General features: G+C 36.1%; 2 protein-coding genes and 1 long non-coding RNA gene across 3 annotated transcripts; 2 read left to right on the top strand and 1 right to left on the bottom strand.

The window, feature by feature from the left end:
* The first annotated feature begins 1,893 nt into the window (after positions 1-1,893).
* On the top strand, positions 1,894-4,473 carry LOC113099222 (uncharacterized). Its single transcript, XM_026264322.1, has 5 exons — positions 1,894-1,966; positions 2,528-2,686; positions 2,780-2,867; positions 2,961-3,116; positions 4,318-4,473. The coding sequence occupies exons 1-5, from the start codon at positions 1,899-1,901 to the stop codon at positions 4,471-4,473; spliced, it is 627 nt and encodes a 208-aa protein (XP_026120107.1). The 5' UTR covers positions 1,894-1,898.
* A 265-nt stretch (positions 4,474-4,738) lies between these two features.
* LOC113099220 (uncharacterized) lies at positions 4,739-6,071 on the top strand. Its single transcript, XR_003289322.1, has 3 exons — positions 4,739-4,805; positions 4,910-4,989; positions 5,165-6,071. It is a non-coding gene; the product is annotated as an uncharacterized LOC113099220 (long non-coding RNA).
* A 3,947-nt stretch (positions 6,072-10,018) lies between these two features.
* On the bottom strand, positions 10,019-20,383 carry LOC113099221 (sterile alpha motif domain-containing protein 3-like). Its single transcript, XM_026264321.1, has 6 exons — positions 19,599-20,383; positions 19,211-19,340; positions 13,901-14,886; positions 13,587-13,748; positions 13,392-13,487; positions 10,019-10,842 (listed from the first exon to the last, which is right to left on the bottom strand). The coding sequence occupies exons 3-6, from the start codon at positions 14,864-14,866 to the stop codon at positions 10,534-10,536; spliced, it is 1,533 nt and encodes a 510-aa protein (XP_026120106.1). The 5' UTR covers positions 14,867-14,886; positions 19,211-19,340; positions 19,599-20,383; the 3' UTR covers positions 10,019-10,533.
* Positions 20,384-20,987: the final 604 nt, after the last annotated feature.

The raw sequence follows: 20,987 nt of genomic DNA, 5'->3' as shown, positions 1-20,987 counted from the left end.
CAATTATGGTCCCAAAATGAGTTATAAAAGGTACAACGTTTTGAGATACAGATGTGAAAGGTACATTTTTGTACCTTGGAATTACTTTATTTGGATTATTTTAAGTTTAGCCCCAATTAGAGTAGGCCTAATGTGTTTTTTTCTTTCTTTTCTTTTTTTTTATTACTTTAATGTGCCTCAACTCATGATAACATCAATACATATTACATTTCTTTAAATGTAAAAAATACATTTCAAACAGTGTACTTGTCCCCTACCTGTAAAATGAGACAGATATAATAAAAAAAACATAAAGCTAATGAAATTATTAAATTAAATCTTTTGAATAACTGTTAAGGTTTTTTGTTGTTATTGTTGTAAATATTATAGTAGTCAGAAAAGCTTTTTTTTATAAATGTATTTTTATTAATTTAAAACTTTTAAATTTTGACCTTTGAATTATTACATTTTTAAGACGCTGAATGACATTTGGAATAAGACAAAGCGGAATGTCAAGATTTAATTATACTCAAGTAATTATATTCAAAACGTGCTTATGCAGACGTTACCGTTGATGTCGCTTTAAGAAAAATTTCCCTCGCTTGGACTTGAGTCGTTCAGTTTAGGCGATTGATGCGGACGTGCTCCTGACGGAACCTCGCACGGTTTTCAAAACGCGGAGTCTGTTTTGGAGTTAATATTTCTCAGGTAAATGTGGAATAATGTTATATAATCTTATTTATACACGTGGTGGGACGCCAATGTTCGGTTAATTTTGTTGAACTTGATGTTCTCCCTGCTCTAGCCTGCTAAAAATGCTTGCGTCAGACTGGCTGGTGTAAGTTCGTTGGCCTGCAGGATGGAGCTGACTAGAATGTCTACAGACTTAATAAAGGAGTTAATACAATTTGGTATCGAAGTCACTGAAGAGGAGAGGAAAAAGTTTGAAGGTGAGTAACGTTATGCTGTTACATTTTTTAAAAGTTTGAAGTGTGTACTTGAGGATTTTCAAGCTACTTAGTGATTGACGTTTTACATTTTGAGGCAAATTTTCCCGCCTTTGCGAGTATGACAACATTTTGTAATGGGCAGCAGGAGAGTTGCCCAACGCACTCCTTATCACACAGACATTTTGTGTAACGTTAGATACAGCAAAGCAACTTGATTAATTAAGTAAAAGGACAGCATCCGAGCGAATATTTATTCGTTACAAACATGACAGTAACGTTAATTTCAGATGTTTGTAAGCGGGGGAGGTGTCTCTCTCACTTTTAAAATGTAAATTCGTCTCCTGTAACGTTAGTTTTTGTTTTTTTCCCGGTAATCGTGTGTTCACGGAGAGATTTTATTTTTCTGCAGGTCTTTTTATTTCATATCCCAATGGTAATTAAGCGCTGAACACTCTAATGCAGGGATCTCCAACGCCTGCTCCTGGAAGAGCTACCGTCCTGCAGGACTTCAGTACCAGCCCTGCTCCAACACACCTGTCTGTAATTTATCAAGTAGCCCATGAACACCTTGATTAGCTGCTTCAGGTGTGTTTGATTGGGGTGGAGCTGGAAATCTGGCAGGGACAGTAGCTCTCCAGGAGCAGGGTTGGAAGACTAATGCATTCGTGTTTTTACTCATACTTAGTATATAGAATATCAATTATTTTATTTATTTATTTATTTTTTATCCAGGCAGTGTATTTGATTTCTTAAACATAAACGTTAATAGGAAAAGCTTCAAAAACACTGGTTTAGTACATGCTTCAGTTTGAATGGGTAATTAAATGATACTTTTCTTCTTTTTTGTGTTATAGACAATTGATGTGGATGGAGGGGGACTGTTGACATCGGACTGACTGAGTCAATGATTTCATTCCTTTTTGAGGGATCATTTAAAAAACAAGCAAAATTTCATCGATTGTTCAGCAGATGAAGGAGACAGTGACATTAACTCTTGAACCTGTGCCTGTAGAAAGCCAGTCAAGAGCTGGAGCAAGGTAATTGCTGTTTAATAATATTTCATTTGTTTCAGAGAGCTATTCTTAAAGCAAATCTTAAAAGTAGCTAGGTTATTTCCCATGCATGCCTCTCTACATTTTGCTTTGCTGTACCTTTTACTAGTGCTTAGTTTATTAATTTTCTTTGGCATCTTGCAACAATGTATTAGAGGTGCTCTAAAATTTCTGCCATTTTCTTTGTCAAAAATATCAACAGAAAATACAAACTTGAGCAGATAAGATAACAGAAGCTTTGACATGGGAGAGTGTACAGTCTCAGCCCAGGTGCCCAGCATTTTTGGTGCATCACTATTAATGTTTACTATAGAATTATTTATTAGGCTACCACAGTGTATGGAATTGACAACTAAGATGATCAAGTAATGGGTATGGCACATATTTTAAATAAAACTTGGTAAAATTCTGAAGTTAGTGTTTTTGTTTGTTAATGTAATTATTTGTCTTTTCAGTACTGAAACCGTTACTTTACTGTATTTGTGCTATTTTATGTATACCTGCAACTCTGCAATGTCTAAATATTACTTTCTCTTTTGCAAATAGTAATATCAGCCCATCAACAGCTTTCCCTGCATTTTTTGAAGTTCCGAAGTTTCCATTTGATGTTCAGGCCAAGTTGGACCGAAAAGAATGCAGACTAACGTCATCAGACCGAAACAAAATTATTAGAACGTTGTATAAAAGCATGGCTCAGTACAAAATGTATTTCTCATTACCTATACCTGTTTTAATTGCTTACATTCCATTTTATACAACATTTAATGCTACACTCATGTGTTTTAAAATATTTTGTAGGTATCCAACTACAGAGGAGTATGTTCAAGTGGCTAAGGCCCTGACTCTGAGGTATCCCTTTTTAAAAGACAAAGAGGGCAATGGATATGTAAGTAGCTGGTTTACCTTTAATGTTCTACTTTTGGTTCTTGGTTAATGGAGTTTATTTTGTGAAACTACTTTTCTTTTTCTTTTTTTATAGCACACTTGGCACATGTCTCTGAAACGCAAGTTTAAATTTGAGCGGACACCTTTGGCTGAAGTTGAAGAAGTGAAAAGACTTAAACAGAAGTTTGGTCATTCAAAAAAGTCTCTGCAACCTGAAGAAAGCAGTTGCAAAGAAATTACAAGGCCTTTGGTGAGAGTATATTTTATAATATTAATATTTTACACTTGTTACCAGTGTATTGTTTCTCAAATTAAAGGGTTAGTTCAACGAAAAATGAAAATTATGTCATTAATGACTCACCCTCATGTCGTTCCAAACCCGTAAGACCTCCATTCATCTTTGGAACACAGTTTAAGATATTTTAGATTCAGTCCGAGAGCTCTCAGTCCCTCCATTGAAGCTGTGTGTACGGTCTACTGTCCATGTCCAGAAAGGTAAGAAAAACTTCATCAAAGTAGTTCATGTGACATCAGAAGGTCAGCTAGAATATTTTGAAGCATCAAAAATACATTTTGGTCCAAAAATAGCAAAAACTACAACTTTATTCAGGATTCTCTTCTCTTTTGTGTCCGTTGTGAGTGCGACTGACTGCTGTGACAGTTGACGTATGACGCTGCTGACATGTTTTCTTGTTACTGGGTGCACCAGAAAACACGTCAACAGCGTCGTGAACGCGCTCACAACGGACCCGGAAGAGAAGACAATGCTGAATGAAGTCGTAATTTTTGTTATTTTTGGACCAAAATGTATTTTTGATGCTTCAGAATATTCTAACTGACCCTCTGATGTCACATGGACTACTTTGAAGATGTTTCTCTTACCTTTTTGGACATGGACAGTAGACCGTACACACAGCTTCAATGGAGGGACTGAGAGCTCTCGGACTAAATCTAAAATAACTTAAACTGTGTTCTGAAGATAAACAGAGGTCTCACGGGTTTGGAACGACATGAGGGTGAGTTATTAATGACATAATTTTCATTTTTGGGAGAACTTACCCTTTAAGTGACAAGATGAAAAAAATTGTCATCATTCTCCTGCCCAAAATTAGAAATAACTAGGAATGCACCCAAAATAAAAGTTCTTGGCCAAAACAGAAAAATTCTAGATGCACAGAAAATTTCCTGTCAGCGTGTTATTTCGTTGGAGCGATACACAAGTGGAATACATTTTTATGGAGCAAAATATTGAGTGGAGCATCACACTGTTCGGTGACAGCAACTAGACAGAGAGTGAAACCTGTGTACATGCTCAGCTCATATTTTTGGCCATTTTTCTCTTTTGGCCAAAAAATGAAAATAGCATTTTTGGCCAATAATTTTCAGCAAAGAAATTTCGGTGCATCTCTAGAACTAAAATTCTATCTGTTTTGTTTTTGTCTATGCACAAGGAGATTAATGCTGTTGGAGAGGATGCTACATCAATAGAGGGACATGTGAAAGTCCTGCAGGACCAATATAGAAGGACACAGCCAGAGACTCACATTGTTGAAGATCGAATAAGGAGGACCTTTGCCTGGAGGCGGCAGGAGATACTAGTGGTATGACTTTTGGAAGATGTCGTCAACAAATATCCATTTTGAAGAGTCCATCAGGGGTTAGTGTGCAAATTATAATTATGAAATTACAAAATCTCATTAACATGTAACACACTAAAACTGTATAAAATTCTCTGATTTACTTATGCTTGTCTTTCAATTAAACTGCAGCTTTATCAAGAAATTGGTTTCCTGTATAAATGTGTTCAACTGAGCCGCCATTTTCGAGAACATTTTGGACACATTACATCAAGCGTGCTACGGCTCGCTCAAGGGAAAATCCCCTCTAGCAAAGCTGCACAAAGAAGCTAGAGAAGAATCTCTCTGTGAAGATCATCTTGGTAATTGACTCCTAAACTTTATTTAGCACTTTATTAAGCCTATTAAATTCTTGCCTTTGATAGATTTTTACATATTTGTTTGTGTATCACATTTTATGTTCCAGGAATTGATTTTAAAGCAGCACTTCTCATGTTGCCAGCCTTGTTCAGAGAGAAACTTGAACATTTCATTGTGCTTGGAGAGGTGCGTATATAGTTTTAAATTTCTGTGCAATCCTTAAACTGTATTTTGGCAAAATGCAAATGAGTGAATATTAATTATCTTAGTCTTTATGCATGTCAATTTTCTCTCCTTCAGTTAAGTCAACTGCTGAGAAAATTTTACTGATACAGAATCTGTTTTGTGCTTTGTCATTTAGAGTGAACCATCCTCACCATATCCTACTGTTCCAGTACAGGAGACCACTGACTGGAAAACTGTGTTTACAAGAAGAGTCACTGCAGTCATCAAAGTTGATGGGATCGAAATCTGCCAGGCAAACCTTTGCGTTCTTTATGGTGTTTAAGATTTGAAGGAAAACATCAATATTTTAAACAGGTTGCCAGCACGTGTAGAGATTTTGTTAACATTTCATCCACTTTAAGTAATCGAAATCAACACAGACAATGTTGGGAATTGTCTTCTGTTAATATGTTGGGCGAATATGAGAGAGTTGCTGGATGTTGTGTGAGCACACCATTTCGAACTTTGCCTGTGGCTCTACAGCATTCAGTGAAGGCAATTAAGAAGTACAGCCATGTCAATTTTGAAGGCAAACAACTTCAACGAGTAACAGAAGTAGTGCTTAATGATGTCAAATACTGTGTTAAAGATGTGTTTACTGTGGGTCATCTGCATGCAGAAGCTGTTCCATTGTTTTTTCAGATTAAGTACATTCTTAACATAGACACAGACTGGTTATTGTGTGGCAAGCTTTTAATTCCGGTTTCTTTTTGTCGTCATTTTTATTCATACTGTGTGAAATGTGAGAATGAATGGACTGTCCTCTTGCCAGGTGAAGAAGTTGATTACCAGGCATTAGACACGTACCACGTTGATGACAAGTTATTTATTAGCACTAGATACACTTGCTGAAGACAAACTGCTGCAAACGTCAAAATGTGCAGTACTTGATGTAGCCTGTGTAATAAGGCTGTTTTACTTGTTTGATGAGTTTTTCTGAGTTTTTTATTGAATAGCTAGTTTTTTCTTGACATGCTTGCTGTTGTGAGATGTAATGAAATCTTTTTAAAAGAAAATTTCTAAATAAAATTGTCTATTTGTTAGCCAAGGTATTTATTTATTTATCCATGCACACAGACACCAAAATAATCAAAATGGTTAGACAGTATCCTGAGGATGCTTTTAATAAGGTATTTTTTTAAGGTTTTTGCCTTTGCAAAATTGTTCCTTGGGGTACAAAATTGCCCCTTAAATGGTACAAAGATAGAAGGTACAATTTTGTACCTCTGACTAGAGGTACAAAATTGTACCCTTCAGGGTACCACCCCAGCGACGGCCACTTGTACCTTAAAAGGTACAGTTTTGTACCTTTCTTTCTGAGAGTGTAAGGAGAAGTCACCCAGGGGTTACTAACCAGAGCTTGTAACTGAAAAGTTGTAGGTTCAAACCCCAAAAGGGCTGGCCATTGAGCTGTCCATATTTAGCAAGAAACCTAACCTCAGGTTACTACAGGGATATCTTCACTTTAATTTAAAATTCTGCTGCTCCTATTGTGACACTGTATACTGCAAGCTGCTTGAAAAAAATAAAGTAGCCTGAATAATGTGGCAAATATTCTATTCTGTTCTGTTCTGTTCTATACAGTATATAAGTTCTGGTCCAAAACCTACTGAGCTGTCTGCCTTATAATTCTAAGGCTGCATAGAAAAAACAGTCATAAGACAACTATATTCTATTCTATATATGAGTTCTTTACGACAATCTAGTGAGCTGCCCACCTAGACAGCATTTCTAGGCTGCATACTAGGGAGCGATTTTTATTGGCACAAGACAAAGAGAAATAGACATTCTATTCTGTTCTATTCTTTTCTAAACTAAAAACATATATAAAGTATGTTCCAACATAATGATCATCCTAGATAAATGTTATAGGCATGTAATCTTAAAACATTATATTCTATTCTATTCTATTCTGTTCTATTCTATTCTATTCTGCAGATAAAAGCTCTATTCTAAAAATGAGGGAGCTGCTTATCTAATGACTGCAAAATTAGGATTCATTCTTTCAGTCAAAATTTAAGGCACAATCATTCAAGAAAGCTTTGTGATGAAAACTCTCCCAGAAAGCACTGCAACACACTTAATGATCAATACAAAATTCAAGATTTAATTCATTTAATCCAAAACTAAATCATATAGCTCAATATTTGTATCTGCTATGTAGTTTATGCATGTTGTTAGGGTTGTTTGCCACATAATATTAGCAACATGTTAATTGGGATGATTTGATCCCAGTAAAATTTGCAACGATCCCCTTTTAAGTATTAAAATACAGAGCATTTTGAATATGGATGCCTTTGAATGAGGTTCTATTTTGGTTAAGATGCTTCTTTAGAAGGGAGCTGTTTATGCAGACAGCAGACAGCTTACTACAAAAGGTCTTGGAGAAGAGCTGTAGTGTGTTATTTGAAAATGTGTTTTCAGACACTATTGTTTTTACCTGATATAATCTCTGTTTAACAAGGCTTTCTGGTCAAGAATTGATTCTTGATCTGCATCTGCCTGGCAGAGGACAATGTGTAATTAAATTTGTAAAAAATGTAATTAACCTTTGTAGAAAAGCAGAATGACACAGTGAAATGTGTTCTTTTGTGTGCTTGAATGTGGACAGTAGGAGCTCTTGAGCTGTAGTGGGGACAGGAAATCCTCTTGATGCTTTATCAGCTATGTTTCACACACACACACACACACACACACACACAACCACTGTCATAAAACTGAGCTAAAGACTGCATGACTTTATTCTCAAGTGTGTGCTTTCTCACTCAGGTTGCAGGAAAGTATACAACAAACTATACAACCTATTCAGTCCACTTCAGTTCACAGGTACAGTTCTTTAGATGTTTTAGGTTGTGTGTATGGCACAGTTTATCTGTGTTGAAGCCCAACCGTGATTAATTTAGCTGTAAGTGGTTCTAATAATCTCGATCCCCGTCCTGACAGTGCAAGATGCTGGAGAATGATGTTCCCTGTGTTCCTCTTGGCTGAGATTAGAAAGAGAAAACATGTTCATCTATCTATATGATCCTTCCAATTAAAAAAAAAAAATATTATATACAGAATTTGCAGTGGTTTTGTACATTTAAGAACACAATTGTACTCCGTTGTAGAAAAATGAGGCACACTCAATTACACAAGACCAAGTCCCTCTATATCAGCCTCTGATGAAAGAGAGAGAGAGAGAGAGAGAGAGAGAGATACTCAAACCTGTCAAAATGCCTCTTGATGTGAAGAACAGCCATTGGGCTGAATTCACACAGTACAGAGGACTCGTATAGCCACTGACCTGCTAGTTCTCCCTCACAAATTTTGTGAAATTCAAATTAAAAATACAAATTTGATGGCAGTGTGTTAGAAGAGCTGTGAAAGCAACCAACTTGCAATCATTAGAGCGGATGGTTGGAGAGGGTCTTGACATCCTGATGTGACCTTTGGTGATGACCAGTGGCATCAAATGTGTGTGTGTTTGCACTGTGAGTGAACTAGTGTAGTCCACACACACTTATGGGTGACCTTGTGCTGTGTGTCTTCTGTTGAAATCTTCACTGTAAAACCTGATGAGTAAGTTCAACTTAAACCATTTGAGGAAACCGATTGCCTTAAATAATTTAAGTTTATTAACTCAAACAATTTAAGCATAAACAAATATTTGATTTGTGTCCAAGTAACTCAGTAACTTATCGTTAAAATAACTTGGGTAAATAAAGTTAATAGTACTAATTCCATTAAGTTAATATAACTTAAATCTATTAAGTATTTTTTACTCAAATGTTGCATCTCTCCAAACTTATTAAAAATGTGTTAATCTAGTTTATCTGTTTTAAGTAAGACTAACTTAAATCCCTCTTCTTTACATAAATGTTACCACTTAAGTTTCATTTACTCAGTTTAATTCCACTAAAGCAAAATATTATGTATTAGTTGTTACAACTTTAAACTCTGTTGTGGCTACTCAATTCATTTGAGGAAACCGATTGCCTTAAACCTTTTAAGTGGCATTAACACAATATAAACACACATGTTTGACACAACTTAAACTATTTATTTAGTTGGATGCTGAATAACATATCAATGTTAAAACATCAATGTACACAGTTTTAAAAGAAAGTGTTTGTTAGAAACACTATGAAATTAAGACAAAATAATAAAATAAAAACAAAATTATATTTAAGACCCACATAAAATCAAAACAAAATTTAATGTATAACTAATACTATTCCCATGTGGTAATACAGGAGTGTGAAGGCAATGAATTAAATGAATTAAAGGCAAATACATGTAAAAAAAAAATATTTTAAATAAAATTATAAATAGTATTAAATTAATAGATATTACAAAAACTCAAAGTCCATATACTACAACTTAAATTTAAAGAGAGTGTTTGTTAGAAATACTAAGAAATTAAGACTCAGATAAAAAATAAAAACAAAATTAAATAACTAATACTATTCCCATGTGGTAATAGAGAGTGTGAAGGCAATGAATTAAATGAATTAAAGCCAAATAAATGTAAAAAAATATATTTTAAATAAAATTATAAATAGTATTAAATTAACAGATATTACAAAAACTCAAAGTCCATATACTACAACTTAAATTTAAAGAGTGTTTGTTACAAATACTAAGAAATTAAGACTCAGATAAAAAATAAAAACAAAATTAAATAACTAATGCTATTCCCATGTGGTAATACAGAGTGTGAAGGCAATGTAATAAAGCCAAATAAATGAATAAAAAAGAATTGAATAATAAGAAATTAACAGATATTACAAAAACTAATAGAAATGAAACACTATGATAAAAATAAAATTAGAATTAAGACTCACCTAAAAATAGAAAATAAATTATATATATATATATATATATATATATATATATATATATATATATATATATATATATATATATATATATATATATATATATATATATATATATATAAATAAATGTATGTATATATATAGAACTAATGCTATTCCCATATCCCCAATGTATTAAAGCTAAATTAAATTAATTTTAAATAATATTAAAGTAATATATATTACAAAAACTAATAGAAATGACAAAAGCCCATATACTAGAAATTAAACTTAAAAAGAATGTGAAGAAACCACAGAATACCACACAATGCAGACACACACTGTAGTAAAAAATTAAAAAAAATAAACCTTGAACCCAGTCTCTTCCAAATTATAACTATCAAGTTATTTGCAACTGTATTGTCATTAAGAACATTTAGGCAACATTTAGAAAGAATATTACCTAACAATGTTTAAAAGAAATATAGAAAAACACTTTAGAGTATCGTGTTTGTTTCTAAATTAGTGCCCGTGTTTCTCACTTCAGCTAGTAGAAAGTAGAAAGCCAACCAACCCAGCTGTAATTATGTACACAAGTATCTGTTGCAACACAGAAATCTAAACAGAAACATTTTTGGATTGCAAGCAAAAAGATACTTTTCAGAACACTACTGACCTTCTACAGAAAAGCGTTAACACATTTACTCTATAGCTCATTTCTCAAGGCTTGTAACTTAGGTTTGAGCTGCTTTCTTCCATCATCAAGGTTTAAGAGGATAACCTGGATGAACTCAAAGAAGCCACTTAGCTTCTCAGGATAGCTCAAATGAAGAGCATAGATCATTCCAAACAAAATCACCAATGAATCAGTCCAAGATCTGTGAGACATTACAACCTGATCCTCAAGGACAATTGACACGTGGTGACTTTCAAAGGGAACTCCAGCAGGCACATCCTCTTCATTCACCACTGCCACCAGAGCCACTGCTCCATCCTGGATTGACTCCAACTCATCCTGAAAAGGGAATACATGTTCAGTTTGTGGGAGTGTAATTGTACAAATCATCAAGCTTACAAAAAGCCTAAAGGTGCAAAAGAAAACATCATTACACCACTGATTTCAGATTTTTTCAGATAAGGTTTTCTATTCTTTAACTGTTTCGAGACAATATCAAGGATACCCTGATTTTATGTTCATTTTGTTGGCCAGGTTCTGCGCGGCCAACAGAATGAACTAATCACTCTCTGAGACAACTCGTTACTCCCGAGTCATATTAAAGATTCGTTCAAACGGAAGCTTGAGCTCTTGGACGTGATTGTGTACAAGAGGTAAATACGATATAAATACTGTTAGTTTTCTCACACAAACCGCTCTTAGGCCATCAATGTGTACTTACGATGGGGAATCGTTTAATTTGGACTTCTCTGTGCATGCTCTTTAAGACAGTTACTATTAGAGATGTTCCGATACCCTTTTCTCTTCCCGATACCGATTCCGATACCTGGGCTCAGGGTATCGGCCGATACCGAGTACTGATCCGATACCTGGGTGTGTATCTGTATATACAGCTGTATATACTACTAGCCCTGTGTAAATTGCTAGAATTCTTTTTATGGTGTGCTTCAGACAGATCCCTCAATAAAACATGAACAAATACATGGTGAACTACTGTATTTATTACAGTATTTTTATTATCTAACATGAATTTGACAGTATTATTTATTTTCATATGCAAAAAAGAACTTCAAATGCAGCCAAAAATCTAACACCGCAAACTAAAAAAGGTATTTAAGTTTTACAATATAACTGTATAAAAAAACTGCAACAAATAAGTCTAGGAATATAAAAAAAGATCTATTAATCAGATAATCTCTTTACAACAAAACAAGTAAAAAACAAGCAACCATCTAGGCATAATTATTATTATTATAGAGACGTATTATTATTACTGTAGGCTACAACAGTAGCTTTATATATTGTCAATTTACTCATGTAAACCAAACATTTATTTTAATGGGCTGCCATGAAGATCTTTGAGTGTCTGTGTTTATGATATGACAGTATTCTCAAATGAAACGGTAAATTCTCATGAAGTGACGGTTTATGCGTTCGTGTCCTCATGACACACAGAAGAGACTACAAAACAGCGAGCTCTCGCGCATCTGTGCCAGTCACCCACAGAGATGTAGATTTTGCGGGAGTAATATTTAAATAGTATTTTGCAGTTTAATATTCACAGACACTAGTATATATTCGGCTACTGTCTGGAGCCCTGCGCTTTGACTTACACGGAAGCGACTGAACGCAGCTGCCGGTACTGAATATACTTGAGAGTCTGTAACTACCGGTACTACAGAGACATACTGCTAACCACTGATCTATAATATAGAAGCGGCTTCACTGTCTTTTGGCAGTTTAGAATGTGATGAGTGATCCAGTCATATATAGATCAGGGCTGCTAACGCGTTTTCATTTCTTCTTCGCTGCTCTAAACAGGGGTTGCTTGTGGCAACACAGCACAACTTCCTGTGTTTTCAATGCATTTTGAGCAGCGAAGAAGAACCGTGCAGCAGTTAGGCAAAGCTTGCGGTCATAACTAGGTATTTTTTAAGAAAATGGTATCGGATCGGTATATGGGTTCATGTACTCGCCGATGCCAGAATTTGTTGTGGTATCGGAGATATTTCCGATACTAGTATCGGAATCGGAACAACTCTAGTTACTATATACCAGCATTATATGACTGACAGACAACAGCGGTTTGACCTAAAAATATACAAATTGAAACTACTGCGGAAACAGACACCTACATATTGGATGCCCTTTAGGTAAGCTAAAACATACCAACATTTAATTTCAAAGTAAACTATTCCTTTAAAACCCATTGATGTGGACTTAACGTAGAAGCTGTCTGAGTTTATAGAAAAGCACAAACAAAATACAAAGAGAGATGAGTGGTCTATGGTGTTCAGTTTTTTTTTATAAATTTTTTACTTCTGTTACAAATTTGGGAACAGATGATGTGTTAAGTGTCTCTGTTTGTGATGAGACCTGATTCTTAGCCACATTTAAAACTTTTTTTTTACCTGAACACCACTTAAAGTGTAGTCTTGACCAACTTTTATACAAGACTCCCATGTGTGTATATAATTGCCTTATAGAATTTAGAAGAACTATATTACTGCCTGACTGTAAATTATATAGTGTTGATGAACAACTCTGACCAGCCTTAATAAAAAAGAGAGCAATCCACAATAAAACCTGAGGGCTCATATAAACTGAACTTAACTATTTAAATAATTATTTTGTCCCATCTCATTCTTATTTACTTAAGGCTACTTCAGAATAAAGACAAGCACCATTTCATTAAGTGGAAGACCCTAGCATCCTTTTAATGCTCTGTCACACTACACAGCAAAAATTAAATAATGTTGAGAATTCCTCTAAACGGAGCCAACAGGGTACACAAGGTGGTTTCAAATTTTTATGTTCAGTGATTTCTCTTTGCAAAATAGATGAAGTTATTAAGCTATGAAAACAGAAAAAGGAGAATACAAAAATACCTTGCAGGTTTTGAAGACCTCTGATGAATCCTCCTTTAAGTACAGCGGTAGGCCAGCCAGGGCTGCTGTTCGAGCTGCAGTGATGTTGTTCTTGTCCTGTTGCCCAAACAAAGACATGGTATGCATGTTGGAGGCTGCAGTTCTGTTCACATTCAACATCAATATAATGCATTAATGTTTTAAAAATGTTTTTACCTGTTCCTCATATGCCCTCAAAATGTCTTCCATCTTCTCACCAAAACTTCCAGTCTTCCTCTTTTTGTAGAGCCTCAACAGCTGAGGTGTGTACTTGTCAAGTGCAGCATAGAAGGAATACGGTAGATTTTGATTGGTGATCCTGTGGAATTCACTGTAGAGCTGCATAGAAAACAAAAGAACAAGTTTTTTTTTTTAAATCAACTCACATCATTCATTAACTTCAAGCCATATAAGACTGTAAGGGAAAGCCAGATCCAGATCAACCAGTGCTGCAATCATGACCATGACAATGTGTCTAAGTTTTTACTCACTTGGGCTTCACAAAAGAGTGCAGGCCATCGGTCTTTCAATTCAGCAATGGGAGGAGCTGAATTCACAATTTCTTCACGCCTGAGTGCAAAGGTACGCTGCATATGTTGATGGATGATAATCATGTCTCTATCAGTCACGGTCTTCTTGAACTGCTCCACCATCTCAAGCCTCAAGTTCTCCAGTGTGTCCTTAGTTTCTCCTTGGGGATAATTGGGCATGAAGTTTATTTCTCCTCTTCTGGGTCTTTTGATTTTGGCCCTGGATGCTGCACCTTCTGGATTGGTCCTGCTACGTTTTCCAGCATTCACAGCCACATCCTTTATGCCAGCCCTGCTCAGTTTGGTCCTGTAGTTGCCCATTTTGAAGCGCAGGCTGTTCTTCCAACCCTCATACCCTGTTCCGGAACCTTTTTCTTTTAGGCAGGGGTGTTTGCGCACCAGAGCCTCTGCAGCCATGAGAATATTTTTGGTACTGGGATATGCTTTATGCTTATATATTTCAGCAGCCATTCCATCCAGTATGTTGTGTTTTTGATCCCTAGTCAAGTTTAGAGTTTTCCCCTCTTTGACAAATGCATAGTTGCCCTCTCTTAGAGCATGCTCCACCTCGTAGGAGAATGTTGGAATAACAAAGATCTCTGGCCATCGGCAAAGACGATCTAGTGAATCTGTGTTATCAGACAACAGTGTATCATCTGTGCTGGTTGAACTGAGATCTGGCTCAAGATATCTAACTATCTTAATGGTTGCCTTGGATGGTAGGTCCTCGATGTTTCCTAAATTGCATAGGGCATTGTCAAATTCTGGGTCTTGAAACTGAAGCCGAAAGTCATAGGCAAGGTTCAACTTATTTTTTATCTCAATTATGAGGGCATTTACAGTCTCAGGACGAGAGGGCAAAATAAGCCTCTCAGCATTGATATCATCAAGGATGACCCTTAGTCTCAGGACATCAGTCGCTTCCATTTACACTGTATTAGGGAAGCCTGTAACATAAAACAGACAGAGCTACTCCAGGTGATGCCGCTGTTTTTCACTAGCTGCCTAGACCACCCACACATTATCCATCTGTAGCTTCATTAACCATAAAGAAAAGAGAGTGGTAACAATATATAAAAAAAAAAAAAAAAAAAAAAAAAAAATCACACTCTCCCAAAATGTCAAACTTTTTTTTTTTTTAAGTAAGTATTGGTTAAACATTTTAAAAGTATGGTATAATTGGGATACCACAATTTAACCAGCATATTGCATGCATTTACCTTGATGACACATTGGTCATAGTGGAAAATAGACATTACCTTTAATTATGTTGTCCAGTGTATTTATTTAAGGGTTAGTTCACCCAAAAATGAAAATAATGTCATTAATGACTCACCCTCATGTTGTTCCAAGGACTTATGACCTCTGTTCATCATCAGAACACAGTTTAAAATATTTTAGATTTAGTCCAAAAGCTTTCTGCCCCTCCATTGAAAATGTAGGTACGGTAATACTGTGAACGTCCATAAAGCTAAAAAAAAAAAAAGACATCAAAGTAGTCCATGTGAAACCAGTGTGTCAGTTAAAATTGTTTGAAGCATCGAATATACATTTTTGGTCCAAAAAGAACAAAAACTTTATTCCACTCTTCATTTTCTTAAGCTTTGCCCTCAAGTGTGTTTACGTAGTATAACTGCGCAGAACGTACATCACAGAAGCACTACGCAGTAATACTACGTGAACACACTCGAGGCCAAAGCAGAAGAAAATGAAGAGTGCAATAAAGTTTTTATTTTTTGACAAAAATTTATTTTCGATGCTTCAAAAAGTTGGAGCTAACCCACTGATGTCACATGGACTTCTTTGATGGTGTCTTTATAAACTTTATGGACATGGACAGTATACAATGTATACATTTTCAATGAAGTGTCAGAAAGCTCTCTGATTAAATCTAAATCATCTTAAACTGTGTTCCAAAGATGAACGGAGATCTTGCGGGCTTGGAACGACATGAGGGTGAGTCATTAAATGACATTATTTTTGGGTGAACTAACCCTTTAAGGTGATCACTAGTGTTCATTGAAGGTCCAGACAGATCTTTAGCCTCCCTCAGGTCCCTGAGAAGGCTAGTGATGTGCTACTCTCTTACTCTGACACAGGAATGAAATGTTTAGTTGTCAGAATTAGCTTGCTTGAAACCCTGTAGGCAAACAGTGGCATTCGGTCAGTTAGTTGACATACAGATTTCACTGTATGGCCCTTGCTTTTATGATCTGTTAGCTCATATGACCGCAAATGCTCAACATACCAGGTCTCATAGTCTTTCAGTACAAAGAAGATGTCATTTCTGATAAGTAATATGTTTCTGATCTCTTTAAACACAGGCAAGGCAGCATGTGTCCCAGTGCAAACAAACATCCCAGCCACAAAAGTTGTGCCTTCAATGGTTACCTGTTTTGTGCCATATACACTGCTGCTGTCTGTGATGCTCGATATTAACGCATGTGTATCAGTAGGCAATGACTCAACATAGACAGACTCCACTTTTGAAGTCTGCACTGGTGGCTTGAAAAATCTTGGTGATGACAAATAGAATGCCATCATGTTTTGGTGTCTCTCTGCCATAGTTTTCAACACATTTTTGTAGTTATGAGAGCAACGAGCAACTGCCTTGAAGACTTTGTGCTTCCCCTCAAATCTCATTGTCCACAGATGCACCAGAGGACCAAAGCACTTTATGAGATGAGGATAATGCTCAATGTAATGATGCTTTGGCCGTAATCGTAAGCTGGGCAATACTTCCTGAAGCAGCTGCCTGTGATCTGAAATCTTACAGGCCATGTACTGAATGGTATCATCTGTGAAAGTATGAGACATGGCAAGTTCAACTATATCTTTTAATTCCATTAGCACCTCCCAGAATTTGTCTCCTTCAGGGACTCTGGAGCCAATGAGAACAGGTAGCAGTCTAAGCAGAGCGTGGTTCTCATGCCCATTCCCGCCGATTGTCCCTCGAGTGGCAAAACTCTGAGGAATTGGGTGAGGGCGGTTAACCTTATCAGAATGTTGGAAGGGAAATGACAGTATTGCCATATTCAGCTCTTCCAAAGTGAAATACTTTCTTGCAATCAAACCCTTCAAAGAATGTGCCAACTCAACAGGAACCACACCTTCTAACAGGTCATGAAGGATGTCAGGTGGAAATCCTGTGATAGGATGAAAATAAGAGAGATGATCAGAAAGAACACAACTTTGTTTTACACCGCAGTTCTCTTCACTGTCACTGTTCTGCATTTTTTGAACAAGGTGATCATGCATATTTTTGGTTCTCATCTCAAAACTACCAGTGATTGCATTTGATGTTTGCATATCTGTCTGGGTGGCAAGACAAAATCTGCAAAAATATGTAGCCCTAAAACTCTCACTGAAACCAGCTAGCCCATGGGCAGCCAGGTTATCAGCCACAACAGAGTACACTGTGCCTTTGAGACAGTGACCAAATGTCTCAATGTAAACACCCTCATTTTCAAGAGCTTTTAGGTCACTCAAGAGAGGCGCAAAAACCTTTTCATACCCAAACTGCTGTACATCATTTGAGTTGCACAAAAGAGTCAACTGAGTAGATTGGAGTGCTGAGCGATACTTTACTGGGAGGTTAGCTAATGTCCAATAAACTGCACATACTTTGTGTATTTTTTTTGATGTTCCTAGAGGGTTTGCAATTTCAAAATCATCAACATAAAGAATAATTGACAATTTTTGACCCTCATCTGAGAGAAGCTCATTTTCCTGGAAGTAGGAGCCATCACAGTAAGACGAATACTGTCCAGGCAACTGTGAGGTGGTTTCTTGGACTTTCTCAAGTACGTCTGTTTTTTTCAACAACAACTGCAAAGATGTGAGAATGGGCACATACATAAATGTACGCTGTGACGACTCAATAAGGTACTCTACAGGCTTGGCAAATGGAAACTTATCCTCATAATATGACTTTCTCCTCTTTGCTGTTGACAGTGGTCCTTCAGAGGTAACAGATGTATACAAAATATTACTCTCTGAAACTGCCTGGACAATCTCACTAACAAGTGTGTCAGTAATGGGGCAGTTATGTTTTTCCAGTATTTTGATTAGAGATTCTCTGAAAACTGGTTCTGACAGTGAAAACAATTGATCAATATGCTCAATGATTTCTTGTGTTGCTCTTGTGGATACATGGAGAATAGTCTGCATTTTCAAGAAGAAGGCAGCCAGATTGTACTGTAACTGCTCTGTTAATCCTTCGTCACTACTGCCTGCTACCGGGGCTGAGGCAGTTTCATTTTCATCTGAAAGCTCTTCCTGATCATGTTCAGTGTCATCCTGGGAAACATTCGAGACATTTTGCACTACAACTGCCACATCATAGTCTGATGCATGTTGGTGTTCTCTGCACTTGTGTGAATTGTATGTTGAGTAAACATTTGTTTGAAACTTGCAGGCCCTAAATGGACATGGCACTGTTTCTTTCCGTCTTAGATGCCCCCTTAGATGAATAAACATGTCACTCTCAACAAATGGCTGCTTAAAATCACACACAGGGCAATGAAATGCCAGATTTAAAGTCAAATCACTGTTGTCTCTGCCTACCAGTCTTTTCTCCAAATGTACTCTTGACAAATGTACCTTCAATGAGTTATAAGTGCTAAATGTACACATGCAGTTGTTATACAGGCAAGGTAATGGTGAAATTGTGGAATACTGGCCATGATAGAGTCTGTAATGTCTCAATAACTGTATTTTTAAGGCACTAGAAAAAACACACAATTTACATTTCCACATAATTTATACCAGTTAACAACAAAAAAATAAAACCGTCAGTTTGCACAATTTTGTCAAAGTCTAGGCAGTGGACAAACTGTTGACCTTGCTATTTGCTTTTAACTAAAATAAAAAAATAAATCACCGTATTTCCCTGATAACGTTTTTTTTTTTCTTCTTTTTTCTAAAAACGTTACATTGCGGAGAGGGGAGAACGTGACTGAAAGCGCCAAATCGCGCCAATTTGGGCCCAACCTAGCCCTAAATACTGTTTAACAGTTAGCTAATGTTAGGTCATTCCCTTGTGCGATTTTATAGTAACCTCAGTTAACGCCTTAACTTTAAGTTACTTAAAAAAAGGGTGAGGGCATGTTAGCTAGCGAGCCAACATAGTTTGCTAACGTTAACATAAAACTTTCACAAACTAACGTTAATGTTACTTAGCCAACTTAATGAACGAGTCATTTTGTATAAACCACTGAAGTGAGAAAATGAATTAGGTTAGAAAATTAGGTGAGAAAATCATTAGGTTACCTCGTGTGGAAGACAAACTTGTAGCGGTGTCCTGCAGGAAATAAATTATGTCACTGTCACCAGCAAGACACACACAGCAGCAGTGCAGGGGGTCGGCGTTGCGAGCTTCCAGTGCCGTGCCGCGTGCAAGCTTGTGATGCAAACAGATAGAAAATGTCACGTCTTCTGCGAGCCGCAGTTTGCTAACATTAACAAAACTTTCACAAACTAACGTTAATGTTACTTAGCCAACTTAAAGTTGAATCAACGAACATTTTTTTTTTTTTTATGAACCACTAAAGCAGGAATTGGTGCAAGCTAACGTTAGTGCGAACACTTAGTAACATTCCGATTCAAACAGTTTGCAAACCAGTAAGATTAATAAAATAACAGAAAATCATTAGGTTACCTCGTGTGGAAGACAAAGTTGTAGCGGTGTCCTGCAGGGAATTAATTATGTCACTGTCACCAGCAAGACACACACAGCAGCAGTGCAGGGGGTCGGCGTTGCGAGCTTCCAGTGCCATGTGCAAACAGATCGAAAATGTCTCGTGTTCTCTTTTTCTACTTCTTCTTGGCTGTTGGCATCCAGTTTAATGGTGCACGTGTTCTCTTTTCGGCGCTGCGTGCTCAAAGACAGCAATGTGCATATTAAAGGAATACTACGCTTTTTTTTTTTTTTTTTTTTTCGAAAAAGGCTAATTTAACATCTCCCCCAGAGTTAAACAGTTGAGTTTTACAGTTTTTTAATCCATTCAGACGATCTCCGGGTCTTTAGAAGAATATATATATATATAGCTATATATTTTTTTCCTACTATGGATGTCAATGGGACCAGAAACATAAAGTTTCATAGGGTCCAAAAAAAATATTCATTTCGCTTTTAGACAAAAGGGAAAGCAACACATTCTCACATGTGAGAAGCTGTAACATAAAATGTTTGTTATTTTTACTTGTAAATACTTACACATCTAGACTACTAAATCAAATCTTTATGTTTTGGGGCTTAAGAATTATTAGTATTATAATTGACATTCTTTAGTTTTCTTGGGCACAATATGATGAGTTTTAAACATAAAAGACTTGCATTTTGGTGATGATATAAAGTCAACTTAAAAAAAATAAGTCAATGGAACAAACTGGAATCATATTACCAATACTTAAACTTATCCACAAATTTAAGTGCACTCAAAACAACTAAGTTATTACTTCATCAATTCATTTTTGAGTTAGGTTAAATTTATCTGAATGAGTCACTTCAAATTATTGTGATGTTTAAGTTATGTTAAATTACTTCTTTTATTAAGATGGGCTGTTAGGTTTTACAGTGTTCCCATAGGCTCTCAAAGCCCTGTGGTCATTTTCTCTGTAATAGCAATTCAGGAATAAAAGATAATTTCATGCACCCAGCTGGATGTTGAGAACCCCTTTGGCGATTAAACTGTAACACCGCTGATGAAATGGTGATGAGTTAAATGATGCAGATTGCATATTTCATGCCCTCGGCCCCTTGAGTTTTGAGTTTGTCATACTAATGATGCTAATACTGCATGAAGCAAAAGTTTCATAACTCTCCTTTACTTTTCTTTCTTGAACATTTAGCTCTGTGAAAATTTACTTTGCTTCCTTTCTTGCGTACAACACAAAATCATGTTTAGCAGAATGTTCATGCTGCCCTTTTAGCACGATTAATCTGAAACTTTAAGCTTTTTTTATATTAATTTATGTTTTTTATCAAGGATGCATTACATTGATTGATTGAAAAGTGACTGTAAAGATTTATAAAGCAAAAAAATAA

Source organism: Carassius auratus, unplaced genomic scaffold (genome assembly GCF_003368295.1).
Source record: "Carassius auratus strain Wakin unplaced genomic scaffold, ASM336829v1 scaf_tig00216888, whole genome shotgun sequence".
Taxonomy (NCBI): Eukaryota; Metazoa; Chordata; class Actinopteri; order Cypriniformes; family Cyprinidae; genus Carassius; species Carassius auratus.
The sequence above is the reverse complement of the archived record's forward strand: the minus strand, read 5'-3'. Positions and strand labels throughout refer to the sequence as shown.